The 23,360-nt window shown below is 35.9% G+C and overlaps 1 protein-coding gene across 1 annotated transcript in view; it reads left to right on the top strand.

Annotated features, from left to right (window-relative positions):
* The window catches only part of EYS (EGF-like photoreceptor maintenance factor), an 827,426-nt gene that overhangs the window by 582,090 nt on the left and 221,976 nt on the right, over positions 1–23,360 (top strand). Inside the window, exon 35 of the mRNA XM_086745378.1 lies at positions 2,890–3,002. Coding sequence (XP_086601504.1) covers positions 2,890–3,002 — 113 coding nt within the window. The remainder of the gene's footprint in view (positions 1–2,889; positions 3,003–23,360) is intronic.

The raw sequence follows: 23,360 nt of genomic DNA, 5'->3' as shown, positions 1-23,360 counted from the left end.
CTCCCTGCAAAGACAGAGGAGGGAGGTGGGAGATGTCATCTACTTTACCCAGCACATTAGAAATCTACTAAATGGTTGCCATGTTCTAATTCAGTATTTTGTGTTCTAGTAAAACCTAGTTCTAAAATCTTTCAGTCTTTCAAAATATCTTTTTCCATTAAAGACAAGGGCAGGTGGTTTTAGCTCAAGGCTCTGGACAGAGCAAGAAGCTGTCACAATATGAAATGTGGTTTACTGGCTGGTGAGAAAGAAGGCAAATATATGGGCTAAAGGCCATAATTCTTTTAATGGCCTTTAATGATAAGAAAAGTGACAAGGAAGACTAATTTGGAAAAATACCTTCCCATTAGTTTGACCAATTTTTGACCCCATTTAGACTTACACCATCCACATCCTATGGCAGAGTTCCGCAGCTTGATTTTGAGTTGAATAAAAAGTACACTCTTTAGCTTGCCTTCATCTTCACACTGATTTATGTAATTTCATGTACTTTTGATCCTGTAATGTGAGAAGCTGTGAAAACTCTTTACTTGTCTGCGTACTATTCTGTTCTAACTTTCCTTGATGGTGGATTTTCCTGAACAAAGATTCCTAATATATATAGTTACTTTCTGTTCATAAACTTTCATATGTGTCTTCATCCTTACATACCTCATTTTTTTTGCATATTGTGAAATTTTTGCATATAGTTAAATTGTCTTCTCAGGATTTTGTTTTTGCCATCCAGAGTAATGTAGGAAACATTGAGCCACTTTTGAATATGCTGAAGAGCACAGACCCTTGATACAGATGGCTGAAAAAATTTCTAGGGGCTCTTCATATTGAGAAAGCTCACTATTTATTCCCAAATTTTTTGTTTCTATTTTAACTATTTTTAACTATTCTCTTCATTTATTGAAGGCCTTCCTTATTATCCTAGGGTGACAGAGTTACTTTAGAATCTTTTAGTATTAGAAACATGTTAAAAGTCTTTTGGAAATCAAAGGGTATGTGCCAAGGCAGCCTTTTTCATATATTCAGTGTTCCCCCTGTGAGTTAACGATTTCCCTTTTCAGAAATCATCTCAGCTATTCCCCAGCAAATTATGTTAATCTATGTATCTGTTAATTCTGTTCTTTAATGTATTTCTTAGTGGTTTTTCTGGAATGGAACTGGGACTTACTGATCCATAGTTTGAGATGCGCCCTTGCATTTCCTAGTCTTGTCCTCCTTTCCCAAATCATAAAAAGCAAAACAACTCAAACCCAAAACAAACAAACAAAATCCCCCAAAACCCACATCTGCCATTCTTGTGGTTTGGATGCCATTTTAAGTGAGTTCCTTTAGGACTTGGGGCAAACGCTATTTGGTCTTTGTTTTGTTTTTTTTTTTTTTGCTACTGTTCACTTTGTTAATTTATTTTAAAACATTTTCCAGTAATAATTCCATTTGAGACAGATCTCTGATGCATCACTGCTAAAAGGGGGTTCTGGCATGGGAACCTCCCAGAGCTCCTCTACATTAAATTTTGATTTGGAAAGTTCATTTACATTTCCTGCTAGAGCCTTATCTCTTTGAACACTTCTTTTATACTTTGATGATCTATTGGCCCTACAGCCTTTCTGGCAGGCTTACTGCTCCTGTTGGGTTTTAAAAAGCATTTAATGCTCGCCATTACGCTTTTAGCAAATTGTTCCTCAAGATCTTTTTATTTTTCTTTACCTGGCCTGCTTTATAGGGTTGTTGCTGCCAGCATTAATATAACTTCGTATTTTCCTTCATTTGGACATGACTTCAACTTCTAAAGGATGTCTTTTAGCCATTATAACCGTTTTGTACCTTGCTATTTAAATATTTCAGTTTCTGAGAGGCTCTGAAGTATTTTTTCCCCCATGTCCCCCCTACGACACCCTACTAGTTTATTTACATTTTATGTGAACCTCCGATAGCTTGTTTAAAGTATTTATCTGCATGTGCTTCACCCTTTGGGATATTCCTTTGAATTTCCTTTTAGAAAGTCCCTTCATTTTTATGTAGTGCTCCTGTATGAAATGATGACCGCAATGACTTTCTTTTTTTTTTTTTTTTGTTTCTGCAAAACAGTGTCTAAACCTGTGTCTAAACCTGCAGGTATCTAAATGTGACTTCATGGTCAGTGTTAGGAACGAGTCCCCTGCAGTGTTAAGGACCAAGCCAAGTTACTTCTCCTCCTGTGGGCTTATGACTAGCAGTCATTTGGGTGCCTCAGGTCATACCCTCCTCCACTGTTACTGTGTTTTCTTCCTGATTATTCTCCCAAGGCCCCATTCAAATGTGCCAATGACTTTCATCTTCACGGACAGTCCTAGAAGTACTTTTTTTCCTATTTTGGCATGAAATTTATTATATAAACTATGGAATCTTACCTGTTATGGGGCCCCAAGGACAGATACACATGATCTGGCATGACCAGGAACTTAGCCCAGTCCAGTAGTGTAGTCCATAAAGACTCAGCTGCAACATTTTCAGTAGTTTCTTTATGTAACACCTGTCAACGTACTATGTCAGTGCTATTTGTTTAGATGGTGAGATATGCATAAGAATTTATTGTTCTGTGTTTTTCAGTGTCCCTACAGTGATTCCCATTTTTACTAGGTCCTTAGGCATCTTTGAAACATGATTAATGGTACCCTCTTTTGAGCAGGGAAGTAGTAAACTTAAAAGTAGACTTTTCAAAGCTTATCTTGCTGTAATTTCATTTTGCATTTAAATTTTTTTTTGTAGAATTTAATTAGAGAAGAAATGAAGATCAGGAGTGTTCTTCAGGAGCAGAGTTAAAGAATGTCACAAATCTTTTACAGAAACTTAATTATTTTTAAAACTGATCACAGTGACAACAAGCAAAAGAACTGTGCATTTTCTCCTTTGTAGGTACCTGGACCTGTCTACAATTTCACTGGCTGTATACAAGTCATAGAAATCAATAATGTGGGACCTTTCAACTCCTCTAATGCTATGGGAAGAAATAATGTCGACAATTGCAGGTAAACTAGCCTCTGTACCTTTTCAAATCAGAAGAAACTGTGTTGATTTTGCTTTCTTCCTTTAATAGGGTGACTATTTTAGATAATTTCAATAATGGTTACAGAGAAAAAAATATTATATAGATATATATTGTGCTTTCTTTTATGCTTCTAAAGCCTTTTCTTTATGTAAGATGCTTTTTGCAGAGTAGTTCAATTAAGCTTCATAGCTTACTTAGAGTAAATTTTCACCTACTGGATGCTGAAACATAGTGTACTAAGCAAGATAATCTGCAACAAAATACAGGAGTGGGAAGCAGGGTGATGTGCTGGTTGTGTTTCCACTCATGGTTTTGGGATTTCCATTAATCTTGTAACAAGTACTGGTAACTCACTTATATATGAGATTGTGAAAAATGCTGGGAAGTATTGCTTCTGAATATATAAAAAACCCCACTGGATTTCACTTTTACATATTCATACTGCTGTTGGTCATGCATTGGTTGAAATAAAAGCCTATACAGAAACAATGGTGTAGATTAGGATTCTGTTCTGGCATATAAAATGTCTGAACATGGAAAAGTGGAAAACAAAAGAAAATAGAGGTGAATTACATTTGTAGATCATTAAGTCTTTCAGAACAGAGTCTGATTTTAGTCATAGGACATATGTCCTGTATCCCTGGAGAATTTCACATAAGCCTTTTTACATATTACTTCAAATTTTTTTTCCAAAAATTTACAGAATAGCATAATTAATGTTCCTTTATTTAAACAGTATGTTAGAAAGCTAGTGGTGACTGACTAGATCATTAAAGATCCGTGAGAACTGGACTCTGCACTCATTTCTACTACTAGCCTCTTAATGAACTTATACACATCACACTCAAAGTTACGAAAGAACTGTAAACATCAAACCCGCTGTTTCATCAGCCAGCTGCCTCAAGTCCTAGGCATCAAAGCTTTTGCCAGGAAAGCTTACTCTGAACATAAAGTTCAGTTTGTTATACCTGCAAAGAAAGAAGTGATGGCTCCCCTCTTGCCTCTCTGCACAGTGTTTTCCTAGCTGGGACTGTGGTCTCCTCCAAAATGGGAGCACATACTCATCTGTGGAACTATGCCTCTGTGCAGAACAGAAGTTCGTGGAGATCAAAGTGCATGAACAAGCTACTTCATGCCTTTAATTCAGGTTTTAACTATTGAGTATTCTATATAACCATACATTTAAGAGCCAATAGCCTTCAAGAACCAAAAGACCAATGAGGTCTGCTTTGACCACTCTGTGTATGTAACATATAGAGGGATATAGACAGGAAGGAGAAGGCTTATAAGCAAATTTGGCTTTGTCCCTTTTTAAACTTCTTTAATATAGAATATTGTATTATCAGTTATATTATAATCTGTAGAATTATATGCTGAGATTTATTGTATTTTGTATTGATTCTGATACTTCCCTTTAGAGTTAGTGAATTAGCACAGAAATATGGCTGATACAGTATAATATAGATAGTAAAGATTGCTTTATTTGAATCAGAACTGAGTGATTATAGTCTTGGGCTGTTTCTTGCAAATACTTGCTGTGTACATGTAACTAATTAGGTGAGTTAAATGACATGATAGTTTGTCTAGATGAACCTTGAAAATAGTCTTACACATAAAAGGATGCTGGAAGGATCTGTCCTGGACAACATGTTCCATTTCGCTCCCTGCTTGTGCCAGAGCACTGCAGATGAGCCTGACAGTGTCCAGTCCCATGCAGTCCACACAGAGCTGGCTCCATCCCGATCCACATCACTGCTATTCCTGTCTGTGAAAAGCTAGGAAACAGAATTGAAATCAGTCTGAATTTCCCTTGGTGCCACGGTTGTCCTATAGGAGTGGACTGCAGAGAAGCCTGGCTAGCATCCTCTTTACTCATTCCCTGCCCAGTGATACATTAATTTCATATCTTCCCACACATGGCAGCTTGTGTCATCCTTTGCTCTTTACTTTAGATGTAACTCAAATGCATCCTGACTATCATAAATCCTTACATATAAATTCTTCCCAGAAAGCATCTAGGAAGCCCAGCTGCCATTCTCTTTCCACAAGAGAAGCCTCTTCAGGAAGAGACATTTGTTTTGAGAAGGAAGGAGAAAGTGCTTGAAGAAAGTTGCTTAAATAGGGCAATAATGGATTATGTGTGTTACAAATATGAGTAGCTGGTGAATGCTAGAAAGCCTGGTATACTTGCACTGTATTTTCAGCATTCATGTGATTCTTTTGGTGTAAAAGTGCTACGGTTGGAGCTGCCTGGCAGTAGCAGAGTGCTCTACAATATGGCAAGCAAAAAAGTCTAGCTTCTTCCTGTAAGAACATCCCTTTATTTATCATCCACTGGCACCAAGTATTTCTGTTCTTGCTCTTATAAACTTTATTTAATTGACCTTTTACCTGTCATCACCTGTTTTTAGATTTTAATCCTTCTGAATGCCCCTACATTTGCATATTTAGCTATATTCTAGTCTCATTCATTTAGCCTGCCAGGGTTTTTACTTCTGGGTGCCCCAGCAGCATGGATTACTTCATTATTGTCGTGTAGAAGGTCAGCCAAAGAGACATGCAGAAACTTCTTAAAGTTTATGGGCTTGTGAGTAAATTTTAAGCTTATGCATTTTTAATAGGGTTTGAAATGTACTCAAATTTGTTTTGCCATTTTTTTTAACAGGATCTATTTGAATTCTAAAATACTAAAAGGATGAGCTAATATGTGCAAGGAATACAGAGAGCTTTCAAAAACGAATTTTAGATACAGTTCATTAACCTTTTCAAAACTATTGGCACCACTACTTCAGGAGAAGTCAGTACCTTTCACATATTCTGTGTTGCTTATCTCAGAGATAAATGCAATTTAAGTTACTGTTTAAAAATTTTTGAGAATTAAGAAATGTGAAAAATGAAGGCATAACGTTAATCTCACTGGCATATGTATCTGGTTATCTGCTGTCTAAAATGCCCTAAATATATAGGGCAAGAATGCTGTTTGTTCCTTTGCCATTCATATTTTGTAATGCAAATACTATACACTGCAAAGGAGGAAGAATTATTTTAACTTCATACAACTAAATGGGAGATGCAGGCAACATGGAAATTGCCTTTCATGTAATTTTGGAAGCAAGTGCAAAATTCTGCTTAAATTCAAGAGAATGATTGATAAAGGCAGCACTGGGCAATTAGATAAGATCAAAGACCTTAAAACTTGGAAGATCCTTAAAACTTACAATAATCCTGATCATTCTGAAAGATGCAGGATTTCTGTGCATGCTCAGAAGTACTGAGGTTTCAAGTATGAGGCTTTAACTCAGTTAATCTGTCAGGTCATGGCTCAGATCCTTCTGCTAATCACATGCATCACTGTTTAAGCCTGGAGTTCATAGATACGCTAGAACACGTGATACCACGGGGAAGAGAGAACAGCTAGGAGAGATGTATTGCACTGAGGGTTCATCAGAGCTTCCTGCCATAAGATGTGACTAAAGTGAAATAGGAAATGGCAGAATAATGGTGTGGGCAGGAGAATGAATTGAAGCTTGACTCTCTCAGAGCATATTTGCAGTCATAAAAGTCCTCTAAGCTATGCAGCTTTTGCTTTCAGGAAAGGTTATGATAGAATCATATTAATTAGTAAATGTCAGCCTCCAATAGGGAGTTTTCTAGAATTACACTAGACTATATACTTATCTAAATCTTGTCAAAGTTTATGTTAAGATTCTTTTTAAACTACTGTCTCAGAGCAATAAATTTATAGGCAATTTTAAAAGAGATTATATAATGGCCAACAGTAGTCGAAGATACAATTGGAAATAACAGACCTTTGATGAGATCTATTAAGAAATGAAATCTTTTTTATTTTTTCCTTCTTCTGAAGCAAGTAAGATACTTGTGAAGTGTTAGTGCAATATAAAGCTTCTGTAAGTGTTTCAGAAAATGTTACTGGAATAAATTTGCAGGAAAAACTACTATCACTTCCAGGTAGACTTCAGATGACAGATATAAATGAAGCTTTGAGTTCCAGTATTAAAAACTGGTGTTTACTGCAGCTCACTTCTGTTTTAGTGTCTGGGAGCTAGAACTGCTTTATATTTCTGTAAGAGTTTACTGCAGGTAGTAAATTCAAAGGTTCTGAACACATGCACGTGCACATACACATATAGAAAATATACATATGCACATATACATATAGATAACTATGTGCATATGCATATTTAGATATCTACATCTATCCAAGCCGTAATTTGTTCTTTTAAAAAAAAAAAAAATCCTTACTGGGAAACAGAAAAATACTGTTTGCAGTTTTCTTAAGAGGAGTCTTGCTGATGAATGCAAATCTACAAAGCTGATTTGCACTCACAGACAGGAGCTACTAAGATGAGTACTTCATTACTGTCCAGTGGACGGATTTTTGGTTGATTTTTTACAATATTTTATTTTGCTTTTGATTTATCTTAAGATGTTTTTTCCAGACTGAAACTAAGCTTCATTTCAGCAAAGACTCTGCTTGCTATTTGCATTTAGGAAAGAGGCTCTTGAATGTGCATTACCCAAGTTCTATTCCGTAAAGAGGACTGATGTGTTTCCTAATGCATAGCAATTTTCTCAGGCAACTTGAAGTACAATATTTTGGAGATCTCTACATGTTTTCAGTAATCCCTCAGTTCCACTTTCCCCTCACTTATTCACTTTCCAACAAGCTCTAAGTCCTCTTCCTTATGTGTGAATATTCCCTTTTCCATTCTGTAGTTTTCTGTGGTATTTTTACAAACATCCCAGCAGACCTCTAACAGCTCCTGCGCAGTTTCTCAGCGTGTCTCTTCCTCTGTGGAACTTCCTGCTCTTTAAAAATATTATATAACATCACAATTCAGAGCATGTGACACAAGGTGTCTGAGGTGTTTGATTTCTGTCTTTGGAGTGAACTGCATACTCTGAAAAGGTGAAAGTTGGGTCTGCTAGTTTCAGCTGGTTGTGGAAGTCAGATACCATTCCACACCTGGAAAAGGAAAAGTGCTTATGGTGGTGCATACTGTTTGTTAGAGTTCATCATAAGAGCCCATCAAAGACTCAGGTAAGATTAAAGAGTTTCTTCATATGAATCCACCTGAGTTGAAAAACTTAAATTAGGCCAGATGTTCAAGCTGGCTTAAACCTAAAGGAGAAATCACAGAGTTCTGAACTTAAGCTCTTCCGTCTACTTCCATCTTAGTTTATGAGTAAATACAAGAACCTATGAGGAGCATTGAGCTTAAATGTAAAAGAGAGATTATTCAAACTTTATATTCTTACATCTCAGCATAGGTAGTTATGTTCATATTTTTTCATTAACAGTTTGGAGTTATGTGATTGATTCTGAAACAGAAAAAAAATATCTAGTGCTCCTCAACACTAGAAGAAAATGATTAGGTGAACAATACTGACACTACTTAGTTTTATTTATTTAACAAGTTTTCTGTTTTCTGTGATTAACACAGAGATTGGACCAAATATTTCTGAAATACAGAACTGAAGATAAAGCTTCAGAAAGATCATTCATTTGTATTCACCACGCATATGATGCTTGATATTATGTTAATAACAATTCTGTGCCATTTTAACATAGAGAGTGATAACAAGCATTTGTTCAACTTTATGCATTTATTCTGTAACTTATTTCTCTCTCATCTATTGCTTTTGCTAGCTGAAAACCTTTTCTGTCTGCTTCTAATTGCCCCTTCCTCCTCTTCCAGTGCCTGAGTTGCTTTGGATACTTTCATCCTCTTTGCTTGATTTGCCCTTCTTGATTTCCTTCATTTTTTACAATATTTGTTTTCAATGTTTTCTTCTCCTTTGTGAGTTTTCTTTTTCTTTGCTGTCCTGTGCAATTTCCTTTCTGCTCTGTGTGTGTACATGAATTCCAGGTATTTTTCTACTACCTTTTCTTCCTCCTTTGGCATTCCTGTTCAGATGATGACTTTTAAATTATATAGACTTCTGTGTTGAAAAATAAAAAAAAAATAAAAGAAAGATGTGACAGATCTAATCTACTTTTATAAATCCTAAAAATCACTGTAAATTGTTATGGAAGCCTTTAGCTCAATCTTTTGAAGTATTCTGTGGAAATTGTTTGTGATGGATATTAGAGAAATCTATGTGTCAAATATATGCTGGTGAGATAATGTGTGTTTGTAAATATTACATTTCTCTCCCTATTTCTGTAAAACACTGACTCTAATCAGCATACCACAAAACTAACACTGATCTTTCTTGGGATGATTGTCTATTTCTAAACTATTAATAATAATTTTTGGTGATGTTTATCTTGACCTTACTTACCCTTCTGTAACTTTAGGCATATGCATTATACCAACGGAGGATTGTTTCTTAATTCTATCAATAGAACTGAGTTACAGTCAGTGTCTGTTAGTGTGTCTGTAATGAACAATTGCAATGAGATCTTGATTTCTGCTGCAATTGCCAGGCATCTGCAAGGAAGCTAATAAGACTGAAAGGATATCATGCTTTTTTTTTTCTTCTGTTTTTATCACGGAGCCATTTGCAAATATATCTGTCAATGTATACATGCCAATACAGAAGTCTGAGGCAGTGTATTAGTGTAAATAAATAATATATCAATTAAATATTTTTGAAAACATTGACACGGTTGCACAGAAAGGAAATTCTGTTATGAATAAAAGTCATAGGTTTTTTAATGAAATTGTGTTTCTACTAGTGTTCATGTGTACTTCATTATTTTATAATAGATTTGTTTCATGTGCTAAAGAAAAGGTTCCAATGCTGGAGAAATGCTATTTTGTAGTCATGTCACACCTTTGTATCTATTTTAGTTCAGTTATATCGTATTGACTATCTCCAGTTTCTGATGATTCTTACTCTATATGATTACTAAATTTATTAATGGAATCTATAAAGCTTCTTTCACCCCAAATACTTAACCATTGTATATAAACTGATCTCTTTATGTGCTAAGCTTTAATTAGAACACTCATAGTATAGAACTGAATTTGTTACATAAGTACTTTAGGAAGGAGAAATATATGCTAAAGACTTCTATTCCAACAAAAAAAAATCTATATCTGCTTTGGCCTCTTTACATCGAGTGGTAGACTCAAAGCCCACAAACAATTGTGATTAGTGTATAAAGTCACTGTATCCATCCGCAGCACATTCTTAAAACGTGGAAATGAGAGAGATTGCCTATCAGGTGCCTGTTCAGTAGATCATCACAAGTTCTTACATAGGAGATGAGAGTTAAGGATGTGACAGAGCTTAGCAGACCAGCATGGAGCGGTTCAGCAGTTCTGGGAGGCATTACAGTCTAAAGTACAACACAGTGAATTCTCTGTACTTGGAGCTTCTTCAGTGTCGATAGTGGTTAGAATTAGAAGGCTGCCAAGATATCTTAAAAGCCTTTTTACAGTCTTTCCGCCTTCCTTACCTGTGGATTATATGGTAATCTGATGGGTGGAGAGATGTAAGATTTCAGCTGTATATTTTTAGCTACACCAAATGAGGAGGACCCCTTTTTTTGCTTTACATCAAAGATCATAGTTCCAGAAACCCTACAAATTGCCACAACATTTAGGGTTACTTTGGGTTAAAGACACTGTTCATTCCTTTCTGCAAAACTGCTTTGAATATTTATACTTCCCTAGAAATTCTGTAACCTGAATAAGAACTGTGCTTGAACATGGTTAGCTTTTGAAATGTAAAACCATGAAAAAAAAAATTGTATCAAGTAAATACATTTTTTAGATTTATGAGAAAGACTCATTTTCTTATGAAGGAATGTAACTTTTTTTCATTTCAAATTTCAGCGCAGCTTCTCCTAAAACCAAAATAATATTATAAACATGAAAATAGAAGGGGTTTGAGAGAATTAAAAAAAAAAAAAAGAATTGAGCTGAGAACATCCCAGACTTCCTACAAAACTGGAGCAGATTCACAAAAAAAAAAAAACCTAAATTTAAAGCCATTTTTCAAAGTTCTTAAAACTTTACTATATATACTTTTTCACAGCATAATAATATCATGTGTCATAGCTGTTGCAATACTCAAACTTTACCTTAATGCTTAAGAAAAATTATCTTAGTGGCACAAGACATCAAATGGTATGGTTCAGTAGCTTCCTGAAATAATCACTTGGGCTTCTAGCCAGACAGAAATGTGAATAATAAAACCCTCTTCTTCTGCTCTCCTAGAACAGAAAAAAATAACCTAAACTTTTTTTCTACCTGTCTAAAACTTGCAGATGGGTGCATGGATGGTTTGACAGAATTCTACTTTAAGATTATTTCCCTATATATCTAGTTTTAAATTTATCATGAGCAGTGGTTCAGAAAAGCCAAGTATGTAACAGGAGGAATTGTCTAAAAACAATCAAATAGTAAAGAAATTATCTTGCATGCTTTCTTTATTGGACTGCAGTCACACCTATCTTTAGTGTTAGCATTTGATGTCATTCCAGTTAGAGAAATCTAGAAATAGAGAAAAAATGTTTTGTTCTATGCTTGCCAATAATTAAACTTTGGAGCAGAGTTCCATGACTTCCAAGTTACATGCAGAGAGCACCTCATAATGGAGATGTAGTTGCTCTTTTTATTATACCAGACTGTACTGTGAAGACAGGCGTATTAGGTAGAGTAAGTAAGAATGAGAGTCATACTGAAAGAAATAATTTGCCTACTGGAAGCTTGAATCACTATAATACTTTCTCTTTGACATTTGTCATCATTGAGATTCACTTTTCAATTTGATACAGAAGTAATAAGAAATCATAAGAGTTGCCTTCAACTGCTAACACCCAGAATGTCAAGAGAAAAGTTTGGAAATTCAATTTTATTCTGTGTAGCAGCTCTCTGCTGGCATCAATTCTGTGTCCTTCCTTTGTCAGTGAATAGACCACAGGACTTCATGACTTATAAAGTATATGTGGCTTTGTAAAAATCTCATTTAAAAAAGCTAAAAGTGAAACAATCAACAACATCACATAACCTTGTATGTTTTTATAGAAAATAAAATCCATCACAAATAATATTCCACTTTTTGAAAAATATTTTGAACATTTTTTATAATTAAAAAGATGATTTGAGCTTCTCTTTGGCAGAGCACTTTTAATAACAACTGTCCATTTCAGATCTAAAAATTATTAAAGAATCTAAATTTTAAAACTAGATTTTTTTTTTACAGTCTCTTATATTATTGATATCTGAAAGATGTCCATTGTAGTGATATGTATTGTGAAGCTATAGACCAAAATTTGATATATTAATAAGCAATTAACTTAATGAAAGTTATTTACAATAAAATAAAATTCCTCTAAAATTGCTCAAGCATTGCAGATTTAATTATCACAAGAAAAGGAAAGCCTGAAAAGAGAAATGTATAGGAAGTTTTTGAAATAATTTTTGTACAAAACTTCATATTTGAAGTTATTCTTTAAACAGGCCAAACCCCAAAGGAAGAACCATGTCCTGAAGAGTTATTTTTAGTTGATATAGACAAGCAAATCAATGTATTTTTTCTTTGGGAGAAAAATGATAAATGTGATTTCTATGTGTCTGATTAATAAAATAAGAAGACAATTTCATTTCTATGTACACTCTTGATTGTGATTTTGATTGTTCTGTATTTCATTGTGTACTGGTGTGCACTGGAGCAGTACCTAAAAAGTACAAAGGATTAAAGGTATAATTTTAAAAAATCATCAAATAAATTGGTGATATTTTTTAAAGGTATGCAGAAAGATATTTTAGGAATTGTTTCTTTGGGTTTTTTTTCTAAAATATGACCGAAGTGACTAGTGTATACGAAGATAGCATGTATGCTTAATGAGGAGAAGCACTGGACATGGAGGAGGTTTCTTAAGTTCAGCAGAGACCAACATGTTCGAACCAATGGCTGAAAGTTGTATTCAGAACATCTGAATTGGTAATAAACCAAAAAAGCTATAACAGTAATGATTATTATAATTGGTACAAAATAGCAATTGAAGTGGTAGCTTCTTCATGTGCTGCTGTGTTAAAATGCGACTGCATGTCTTTCTAGAAAGGATTCTCTGGACAACCATAACTAATTAGGCTTAGTACAGTTGTAACTGTAGGAAATATGAAGATCTGAAATAAACAGAAGAGATTAAATTCTGATGTAAGCTGCATTAAAAAAAAATGAAAGGAATTATGTACATAAAGGAATAAAAATAAATAAGTAGTACTGAATGTAAAATAGATTATGCAGTCATGATTACATGTCTGTCATATGTTGCTGAGTGATAAATTGTCTTACATTCTTACTATCAGGAAATCTCTACATCTTAGATGCCATCATTCTTAGGTCCTAAAATAGATGATATTGAATAAACTGATAAAATATATAATATAAATATTTCTTACTGTAATACATTCTTAATTAAATAGGTCTGTGAATCAGATAGTCTCTGTATTGGCTGATTAATACATAAACAAGTTATTATCAACATCCAATAAATGGCCTTCTCTGGGGAGCTGCTAAGCAAAATTTTATTTTCTACAGGGAATGGGGATTGTTTGTTTAAGGCTGTATTAAAGTAATGCAATACTAGAAAGATATATCATCCTTCAAGGGACCTTGGTTATAAAGTTAAGAAAACAGTCTTATTCCTACAACTACTTGATTGCAGCAGAAAACCAAATGTATTTACCAGTAAAAGAAACATTAATTCCCCTCCAAAATTCATATAAATATTTTACAATTACCTTACTTCTCAAAACCTAAATTGATTATAAATAGTTTATGTGTTTTTTCTGTATCTGTAACCTGCAAAACTGTTTAATCATATCCTGTCTCACTCTTGCTCTGCAGTACTGTAGATATACAGTGCATCAGTGCCCCCTGCAGCCTTGAAACATTTTTGAAATACACTATTGATCTTTTTCTGAACTATTCAGAAAAAAAAAAAAAAAAGCTTTTAATCCTGTTGTATCATTTCCTTTTTTCTCCTTCCTTCTTTAAAAGGACCTCATTATTTTTTACTAAAAAGATATATTTCTACCTCCTGAGCCCTGCTAAGCGCTTTGCAAATGGCAAAGCACAGTCTACTTGCCATGGTGGGCTTTATTTTCATCATTTAAATCAAAAGGCTAGATATTTTGAATTGGGTTCAGGAAGTGTTCAAGATAACAAAAAACTGTTAGGATCAATAGATGCAAAATATCAGCTTATTTAAATGTTACCCTGGAACAGGCTGACCATCTGATAATTTTAATATAAGCTGCTTCTAGTTTAACGTGTCCTTTGCCTCCCTATGATTTTGCCATGTCACGGCCTTTGGGCTGGTGAGAAGATGGAGAGGGTATGAGTACTCCATTTTTAGCATTTTTCTGTTAAGTAATTCAGGTTGAGAAAAGGCAGCTTCTTAATTATCCCTAGTCCTAACCAAAACTGAATAGTTTAGTGAGCGCAGCGGCATGTTGTTGTTCTGCTGCATTTGATCTTGATTCCTGTGCAGACAGTTTTGAGCGCTGTTCCACAAGTTGAAAGGAAAGACTGAAATCTGCTGACAAGGCATCTGGAGTTTCCAATCCTTATTTCTTGTTTGTGAACTGTTATGCTTTTCTTCCAGTTTTCTCACTAATAATAATAAATCTCAGTCTCAGTAATGCTGCCTGTTACTATCTCTCCATGTTTTAATATTTTGCTAAACCAAAGTCACATTCTCTTGCCAATGTTAAAGTCCTATCAGTCTCTTCATTGCAAACTTAAATTGCTTAAAGGTTTGGAAAGGTCACTTCACATTGTAACAGGGTAAAGTAAGCTCTGTCCTTTGCTGTAAAAGGTATGCAATTCATAAGGAATGTTTTTGACAAATGCTTTTAATACCTAAAAATGGTTTGGGATATTTTTCAGTTACATAATGAAAACATGCATGACTAAGTGTGACATTGTGAATTGAAGTAGGAATTTGTCCTCACTCGTCAGAGTTAACTTGTTCAATTCCATCTGTAGCCAATGGAGAAAGGTGTTCACCTATTTTACAATGCAGTGAACGGGAGATGCTTCTTTCTGCATACAGATTGTCTGCAGGGAGAACCAATGTAATCAGCTCAGGCAATTTTCCAAACTCTTAGGCAGATAATGTTTGACAAAGTGAATTCTGTCCTAAGAGTTTTATTGGCAGATGAAATTTCTTCAAATATTTAGGAGGGAAAAGGCTATTTTAGATGGCATTTTGATGTCCTGGAGAATTTGAAATTGAAAAGAATTGAACATGAGGTCATAAGTGTTGGACACGTTCATTACTTTGTTATTGATTGTTCTTGTTGCTGCTGTCATTGTCATTGTTACACGATTTGTTCACTCTCAAGTAAAGTGAGAGTGCTCACTCCAAAAACACATTGTGGCCAAAATTCAAATGGTTTTCCAGTTGCATGAAAGAAAAATATTCCATACTCCAGCATTTGACAACTGTCCTTTAGGAAAATCCCATTAATAAGAACATAACTTTGTTTAGTGTACCCTTATAGTCATTTCATGCTAATATGAGAAAGAAGGAAAAGGTATATACGCTAGGGCGCTCTAAAATATGATACTGATTTAGGGGAAAAAAAAATTGTAAGCAATAGCAGGTAGCAGATAGCTGCAAACACACACATATGCATGCATATATCCAAAATGAAACTTTTAAATTCTCAAACGGAAACCTCCTACTTGATAGCTGCAATCAAGACGGGGTGGTTGTAAATTTTGATAATGTTTAGACCAAACAAAATTAGTACATCCTGAAACTTCCAATTAATAAAGAGACATAAGATCAAATCATTGTTTAGGAGGCTGATCTCACATTGTGCTTCTGCACAGAGAGACTATGTCTCTCCGTGAAAAATGGGTCCTGGGATTCTGGAGGCAAAAGTGAGTGCTGAAAAAATAAGAGCTCCTGAAAAGAAGATGTGGTCTTGGACAAAAAGAAGGAGGACAGAAAAAAGGACATAAACATCATGGCTGGAGGAAAGATCCTGAAAGTGGAGGAAGGTACTGAAGATGAGAAAGATGAATACCAGGGGATGTACAGGGGCCATGGCTGGTAATAGTCAAGGCCAGTTGCTATGAACAGTGGTGTGAATCAGTGTGACTTTCCATCTGAGTTTCTGAGACTAGTAGCAACCTCACTGGAAGGAAATTGGAGACCTAGTGAACACAGTGGGGCATGGGGTGGAGTGAAGGCTTGCGGGAGTGTGTGAGACAACCAAGCAGGGTAAGAGCTCTAATCTTTTTGGTTCTTAAGTAAACGCAGTACTCAGATCCACTGAGTTGTGTACTCTCTCATCTGTGTCACATGCTTTATTGACTATAAAGTAATTTTTTCCTCAGAGAAAAACTGTACATAAAAGTCTATTATTTTAGTTCCTTATCTTTTACCTCATAAAATAGTATTTAGGAAGATTGCAGTAGTATATTTTTCACTCTGTTAATATCACGGCAGTTTTTTGACCTGTCATATTTACAGCGTTCTTCCTTATGCATTCAATAAGAATGCAGTAATATTTTAATTAAGTGCCAGATTACTGATGAATAAATGATGTTTGTGTTTATGCATGCCAGCCATTCTCCAGCATTAAGATATAATTAGAAATTAGGTCTAGAAGAAAGACTAGATAATACATGACAGTACTCTGCATTTTTAACTCCTTCTGTACTAATAATTTCTGCATGTCTCTCTCATCTTGGTTGCAGGCCAACTCTCATGGTAATTTCAATAGTATGTGATACAGAATGCCTTTTTTATTCCCATCTCTCTCCAGTCACACAGTCTTTGAATAGCAAAATGCTTTCTCTCTAGCAATCTTAATCAATATTTACAAAGCAATGTAGGCCTCCCCTACTTCTATTATGCATGCAAGGACTGCTTTTTTTTCAGCACATAAGGAAACAAATGCAAAAAGATATTAAGGACTCTGTCTATGAAAATTATTTAGCTGCCTAAACTATTCTTATGTGAGGCACCTAAAAACAAAGTATGTATTCTCAAAACTATATCTTATCTGTAATGTAATCAGGGTGCACTGAAGTTCCAGCCTGCCACAGCGTGTGTTTCCATGCATTTCTGGAATCATCTTGATTCTTTTGAGAGTCCCCCTCACTCCTTTTAGAGTCTGAGAATGCCTCATGAGTGTATGTCACAGAGGGCAAGATCTGCTAGGCATGCCCAGAAGAAATTGAGATGAGACTGTACAAGACGTATCCAATGGTGGTACATACCAGCTTTACATTTTTTATCTTTCAGATCAATGGTAAAAGCACTGTTCTGGTTTATCAAATAGTTGACTTCAGTTGTGTCGTCAGCTTGATTGAATTATAAACTTGTCAGCTTGATTGAATTATAAACTTGTTAGTCTGCTACCAAAAGTGCTGTAAGAACTCCCTAGATCAGACCCTTGGTCTATTCTGTCCTGTGTGGAACACGCATTCATTGGTTGAGTCGAGAAAGAAAAAGTATTTGCATATGGTTCTCCATCCCTTGGGTCAGAATATTCATCTAAGTACAGACTTGGATTTTTCCACTGTATCAATTGCTTTTTTTAATATACCTCTTGAAGCATTTCATTTGTTTCTTGGCGAGGCAGGGCTCTAGTCATCTGGAGAATCTTCACTGTGGGCAAAGACCAAAAGTTTGGCTACTACAGTCCCAAGAATTACAATGCAAAATTCTTGCCTGAGATGAATTATTACTTAAGAAATCAATTGCATATTCAGAATCTAGAAGTTATTTTCATCACAGACACATTGTGAAATAATATGCCACAGGTAGATCTTCCATTTTGGAGTCTAAATTATGGATGCCATCACAGAGGTAGAATAATGTGTTTAGGCCTTGAAGCTAGATAGAAGCTTTGGTAAACAGTAGTGACTCCATTCTGGAATTGTGATTTTTTAGATAGCTCTCACAGCATCTCTGTTACAGGAACTCAATTTACCCAGTATAATTTACTCAGGCATTTTGGACTAGGACAGAATGCTTATACTCCAGTCTTGCAGAGGCTTTTCAGAAAGACATGCTAAAAAAAACCCAAAACAATACAAAACAAAAAAAAAGAATTTCTGATCTCTTGAGATAAAGGAGGGAATGAAAACATGTTTCCCATTCAAAATCACTAGTGTCAAGAAACAAATGTAGTTGCATAAATCAACAAAAAGATGCAATACCTGGGCATTTCAAGTGCTGTTTTTCTGAACAGCAGCTAAGATGAAACTGGGAAGAGATTTTCAGACTGTGACTATTGACTAAATGTAAAACAGAAAGCTGAAGTTCAGATAGATTCAAGATTTGCTTGAAGTTCAGAAGATTTGCACATTGGTCCACTCGGTGCTCAGTCGTTTTGATTGCTCTCCTTTTTTTTTTAATTTAATGTTTGGATGATAGAAAGGTGAGGGGCTTAAAAGAGAGGATGGGGAAGGCTGTGAAACAGCAAAACCAACCCAAAGTAGAGATCAGTGTAAAGAATTGAGAGGTGCAATGCTCACTTACTTCTGCAAGCAAGCCAAGTGAAAAGAGAACTAGATTTGGTACAGAAATTAAGTTCTAGCAAAATTATGATTTATCATGTCCTGAACTTAGGGACTAAAAGGGATTTTTTCAAATACCATCTAAGGAAGGCTTATCTAAGGAAGACTCACTTCAATATCTTGTTTAGGAAGGCTTTTGCTACTACACTTTCAATGTAAAGTATTGTTGCTGCAAATTCTGTGTCACATTAACATATTTATATGTTACAAAGTCTATGGAATCTGCATGCTTTAAAGCAAACAGAACAGGAATATGCCTGTTAGTACATGTATTTCCTTTTCCTCTTTCCTCTTTCACCTCTCTTTCTATATCAGACATTTCTTCCCATATCTGGCATTGCTATGCATCCTGGAGTTTGTGATTTTTTTCTTTGGATTTGTAAACCAAGCTTTCATAAATTTCATTATATCTGTTAATTGCATTTTCACATCCTCGGCTGCATTGTGTATCAAATATATTATTTGCATTGCTAAGAGTTTGCACTGTTAAATGAGATGCTGTGTGTGCAAAAGCAGTTGCAAATGATGTTATATCAACTGCGAATTTTTAAATGGAAGTCTGCAACTACAGTATCACTGAGTTTTGCTAACAAATGTTGTGCCTAGTAGGAGGGAGAAGTTAGGCTTACAGCCTGGAACAAACATTGCAGATTGCATTTTTTTAAAGAGATGTGCCTGATCATAACTCATCTCAGTTAGGAAAACAGACACCTGATTCTTCCAAATCAAACAAAAACTGGGATTGGTGAGGAAATAAGATTCAGTTATAAACTGCTGAGCAAAAATAATCCCTCTCTGGTAATCTCTTCAGTTGTTTTCTCAATTACTGTGTTGAGTGATGTAAGTGATTTCTCCAGTAGGGTAAGTGCACAGATATACTGTTCTGTGGATTCATTGAAATCAGTGAAATGCCATTTAAAGTATTCTTCTTGACATGGTTGTGAACAGTGAAATAAACAGCCTGTAAAAGGCTTTGTTCATTCTCGCCAAATTACATGCAAGATACTAGGTTTTTATTCCTGTTCAAACCAACATTTCCATGAAGTGTAGTCATTTTCAGTTTCATAAGGTTTTGACATTATATTCTACCATGCATGCTGATGCCCTTGAAAACCCTTTTTTTTTTGCTCCAAAATGTAAAACATTTGCTTGAAATAATATTATGGCACAACCTAAGACACAGGTCTTGTACACACTTCTCCACCAAAAAAAAAAATTGCAAAAGCAGTTGCTTCCCAACACAAATTACTTTATTGACAAGCTAAAAATACAAACTTCCTTATCGCAGTCATATCAGATAAGACTAAATCCATTACTTCAGTAATAAAATGTTAAATATGTAAGTACCAGAAGATATAGGCAGTGGAGATGTTATCATATCATGGGGACTCCCATGCCATTGCATGTCTCATCAACCTGCTTCAGGAAAAATGTCAGAGTGCTTCTGCAGACATGGCTGCCATCAGCCTGATAATTAATTACTTTGGGGACAAGTCTGCTCTCTCTGCAGGTCTCAGTTTGAAGTCCATTATAGAAATAGATCACCCTTATGAAAAAAAAAAAAAAAAGTTTTTTTCCTGTATTTAGGAGGAATTTCTTGTATTTCAGTTTGTGTCTGTTGCTCCATGTCCTTTCACTGGCCACCAGCAAGAAGAGTCTGGCTCCATCTTTTCCCCTCCCCTCCACCTGAGGTATTTATATAAATTGACAGGATCCCCCTGAGTTTTCTATTCTCCAGGCTGAATATTCCCAGCTCTTTCGACTCTAGTTGCTGGCCCCGGTGCAGGGGTTAAACCAATGACGGCCAGCTCAGAGTCCCTGGGGTGGCTGAGCCCCTGCACTGCCCAGTCAGGACACAGCTGAGGCTTTCCAGAAATTCTGTTAACTTTTTAATCCACAATGCTTCTAACTTCACAAACTAATAGTTTCAGGCTCTTTTTGAAAGAGAAGGAGAGCACAGGGGAGCAGGAAGCACAATTGGTTAAGCTATGTGCGTTTTTGGTTTAACAACGTAATATTGAGTACAAAGCCTAAGCACTATATCCCTGCCATTTAGTTCACAGAATCATAGAATCATAGAATGGTTTGGGTTGGAAGGAGCCTTTAAAGATCATCTAGTCCAGCCCCCCTACAAAGAACAGGGACATCTCCAACTAGATCAGGTTGCTCAGAGCCCCATCCAACCTGGGCTTGAATGTTTCCAGGGATGAGGCATCAACCACCTGTCTGGGCAACCTGTTCTAGTGTTCTGCCATCCTCATTATAAGAAATTATTTCCTTATAGTGAGTCTGAATCTGCTTCTTTCTATTTTAAAACCATTACTCCTCATCCTATCACAACAGGCCCGGCTAAAGAGTTTCTCCTCGTCTTTCCTGTAGGCCCCCTTTCGGTATTGGAAGGCTGCTATAAGGTCTCCCCACAGCCTTCTCTTCTCCAAACTGAACAGCCCCAAATCTCTCAGACAGTTGATCATACATCTCCTTGAGTGTCAAAGAGTGTAATATAAAATAAACAAGACTTCAAATTGCACTAACATCTGTATTTAGACAGGCATTTCAGATGCACTCAGCTATGCAGCACAAGGTTACAGGCCTCTAAAACTCAGCCGTTTGAGCTCATTTTAAGATTAAAAACAATGTGTTGATGCTTGCACAAGTTAGAAAATCTTTGTCTGCATTATTGACCTGAGAGACAGTGACAGGCTGGGAAACTGAAAAGAAAAAAAAAACCTATAAAATTGTGGCCTTGTTCTGTAGTATCAGTGAATCAAGTTTTGCCTGATTTATTGTTGTTACCCTTTGTCAAAACTTCTAACACCTCAATTACTAAATTACTTGAAACGCTTCCCTGCTCTTTATTCAAATAGATGTTTTAGTTAAACTGTGTTGAGTTGAGGTCATTGCTTATTCACAGCAGCAGCTCTAATGGCTTGTGAGTGCAGCTGCAGACGTTTGCCCACTCACCAGCCCAGGCAAACTCCTCTCTGCTTTTGCAGGAAGGCAGCAAGCCGCAGGGTGCCTGGAAGTGGTGCTGCCATGTAGGCCATCAGGCACCATCTACAAGCAGAACACCCAGAAGAACACTGCAAAGACTGGCACCCTGCAAAGGTCTAGCAAATGAACCAGGGAGAAATCAACCTGCCAAGGAGCATTTTTTCCTTCTTCGTGGATTAGAATGTCAACCAAAAAATGAAGTGAGGCTGCATTACTTGTGCTCATAAAATTTAATTTGAAGCACAATCCTGTCATTGTATTTTAAAGAAAAACAGTAGCTTCCTGCCAGAAAGGGGATGTGAAACTTCCACGGCTGGAAATTAGTGCTTCCAGTGGACACAAGAATGCACGATTTACCAGTTAGGCAGATAGCCCTCTCGTTCAGTATTTTACCCCTAATGGTAGCTGTGATGAGATTCAGAGGAATAAATTTTGCAATGGTCATCTGTAGGATTATCTGTCATTAGAGGAATGGTCTTTGTAATAGCTACTAGTGACAGCTTAGTTCATGCCTTGATTCTTTTCTAAGTTTTGTTTCATTTTTGTTGTTTGGTTGGTTTTTTTTTTTTCAGAAGGAACAGAAACATCAGTCCCAAATCCCAGTAATAGCTCCCAATACATTTATCCTGTAAATGTCTGATTCTTTTTGTCAGCCTACTATTAGTTCAGAGTTGCTCAAACATTTAGTTTATGTTCTGGGAGAACATTAAGATCTTAATATTTTTTTTAATTGGTGATTAGAATCTCAGCAGTAGATGACTAAGCATTTTTCATTTGCTGTGCCAGCCTGGTAGAATATAATACACACGTCAGGGCACTCTTAATGCTGCTCTGAATGGAATAGCCCATATGAAGATCATGTTAGTTACTTCCCTTAGGAGAAAAAGATGGTTATAAACCCAGCAATTTCTTCATTGTAATTCTGTTCATATAAATGGAAATGTTGTTATTCTATCCATGTAATTAGAAATAAACAGGAAGTCACTTATTTTCTTAAAATTCCAAGCCTCTTATCAGCAAGTCCTCAGCCTCCAAAATCTTTTAGGGATTTGTTTTCAGCCTTCTTGTTGTCTGCCATAATTTTGGATGCTTTCCTCTCATATAAAGTGGATGGCTTTTAACTGCCTTGAAATCCATGTATCCTCATTTCTAACTACCATAGTGTGTGTGTTTTGGCTCTCTTATGTTTTGGACACAGTCTGCATCCTTGCTTCAGCATGCCCTTTTAACACTTCCCTTACCGTTACTGCTCTGCAGATCTCCTCTTTGCTGTCATCTAAGCCCTGTGTCCCATTTGCTCTTTCCCAGGTTCCACTCCTTTGTCAGTGACTATGCCTTTCTCTGGGTCCCCTTAGATATTTACTGTGTCCTGAATTATTTTGTCCTTCCTCTAGCCAGCTTCTTTTCCATCTAATTGTCTCTCAGCATGTATAATTTTCTTTGTACAGATGCTGTATTGATAATTCAGAGTACTGATTTTTCAACAGTGAGCTTTACACACAACACAGTTATTTGGGACATGTTATATTGTTTTCTTTCAGAATATTATGAAGTTTTTTAGTTCTTTCTAAAATTTGGATTCCAAAAAGTAAACTGTTAAAATTAGTTTTCAGGTTGCCATGAATAAATGGGTTATGTAAAAAATTTGGAAGCTAGATTTAAGAAGAGAGATGCCTGGAGTGGTGAATGAAAAGTCACACTGAAAGTGTCTCATCATGCCCCTATCTCCCCATCTATCTTGCTTCTGCAGACACACTCTATTTTCATGATGCATCACCCCTTTCAAATGCTTGTTTTTAAGACATACTCCAACCTC

The sequence above is a fragment of the Chlamydotis macqueenii genome, chromosome 3 (assembly GCF_036417535.1).
Source record: "Chlamydotis macqueenii isolate bChlMac1 chromosome 3, bChlMac1.mat, whole genome shotgun sequence".
NCBI classification, from domain to species: Eukaryota; Metazoa; Chordata; class Aves; order Otidiformes; family Otididae; genus Chlamydotis; species Chlamydotis macqueenii.
This window is presented reverse-complemented; position numbering and strand designations above follow the sequence as displayed.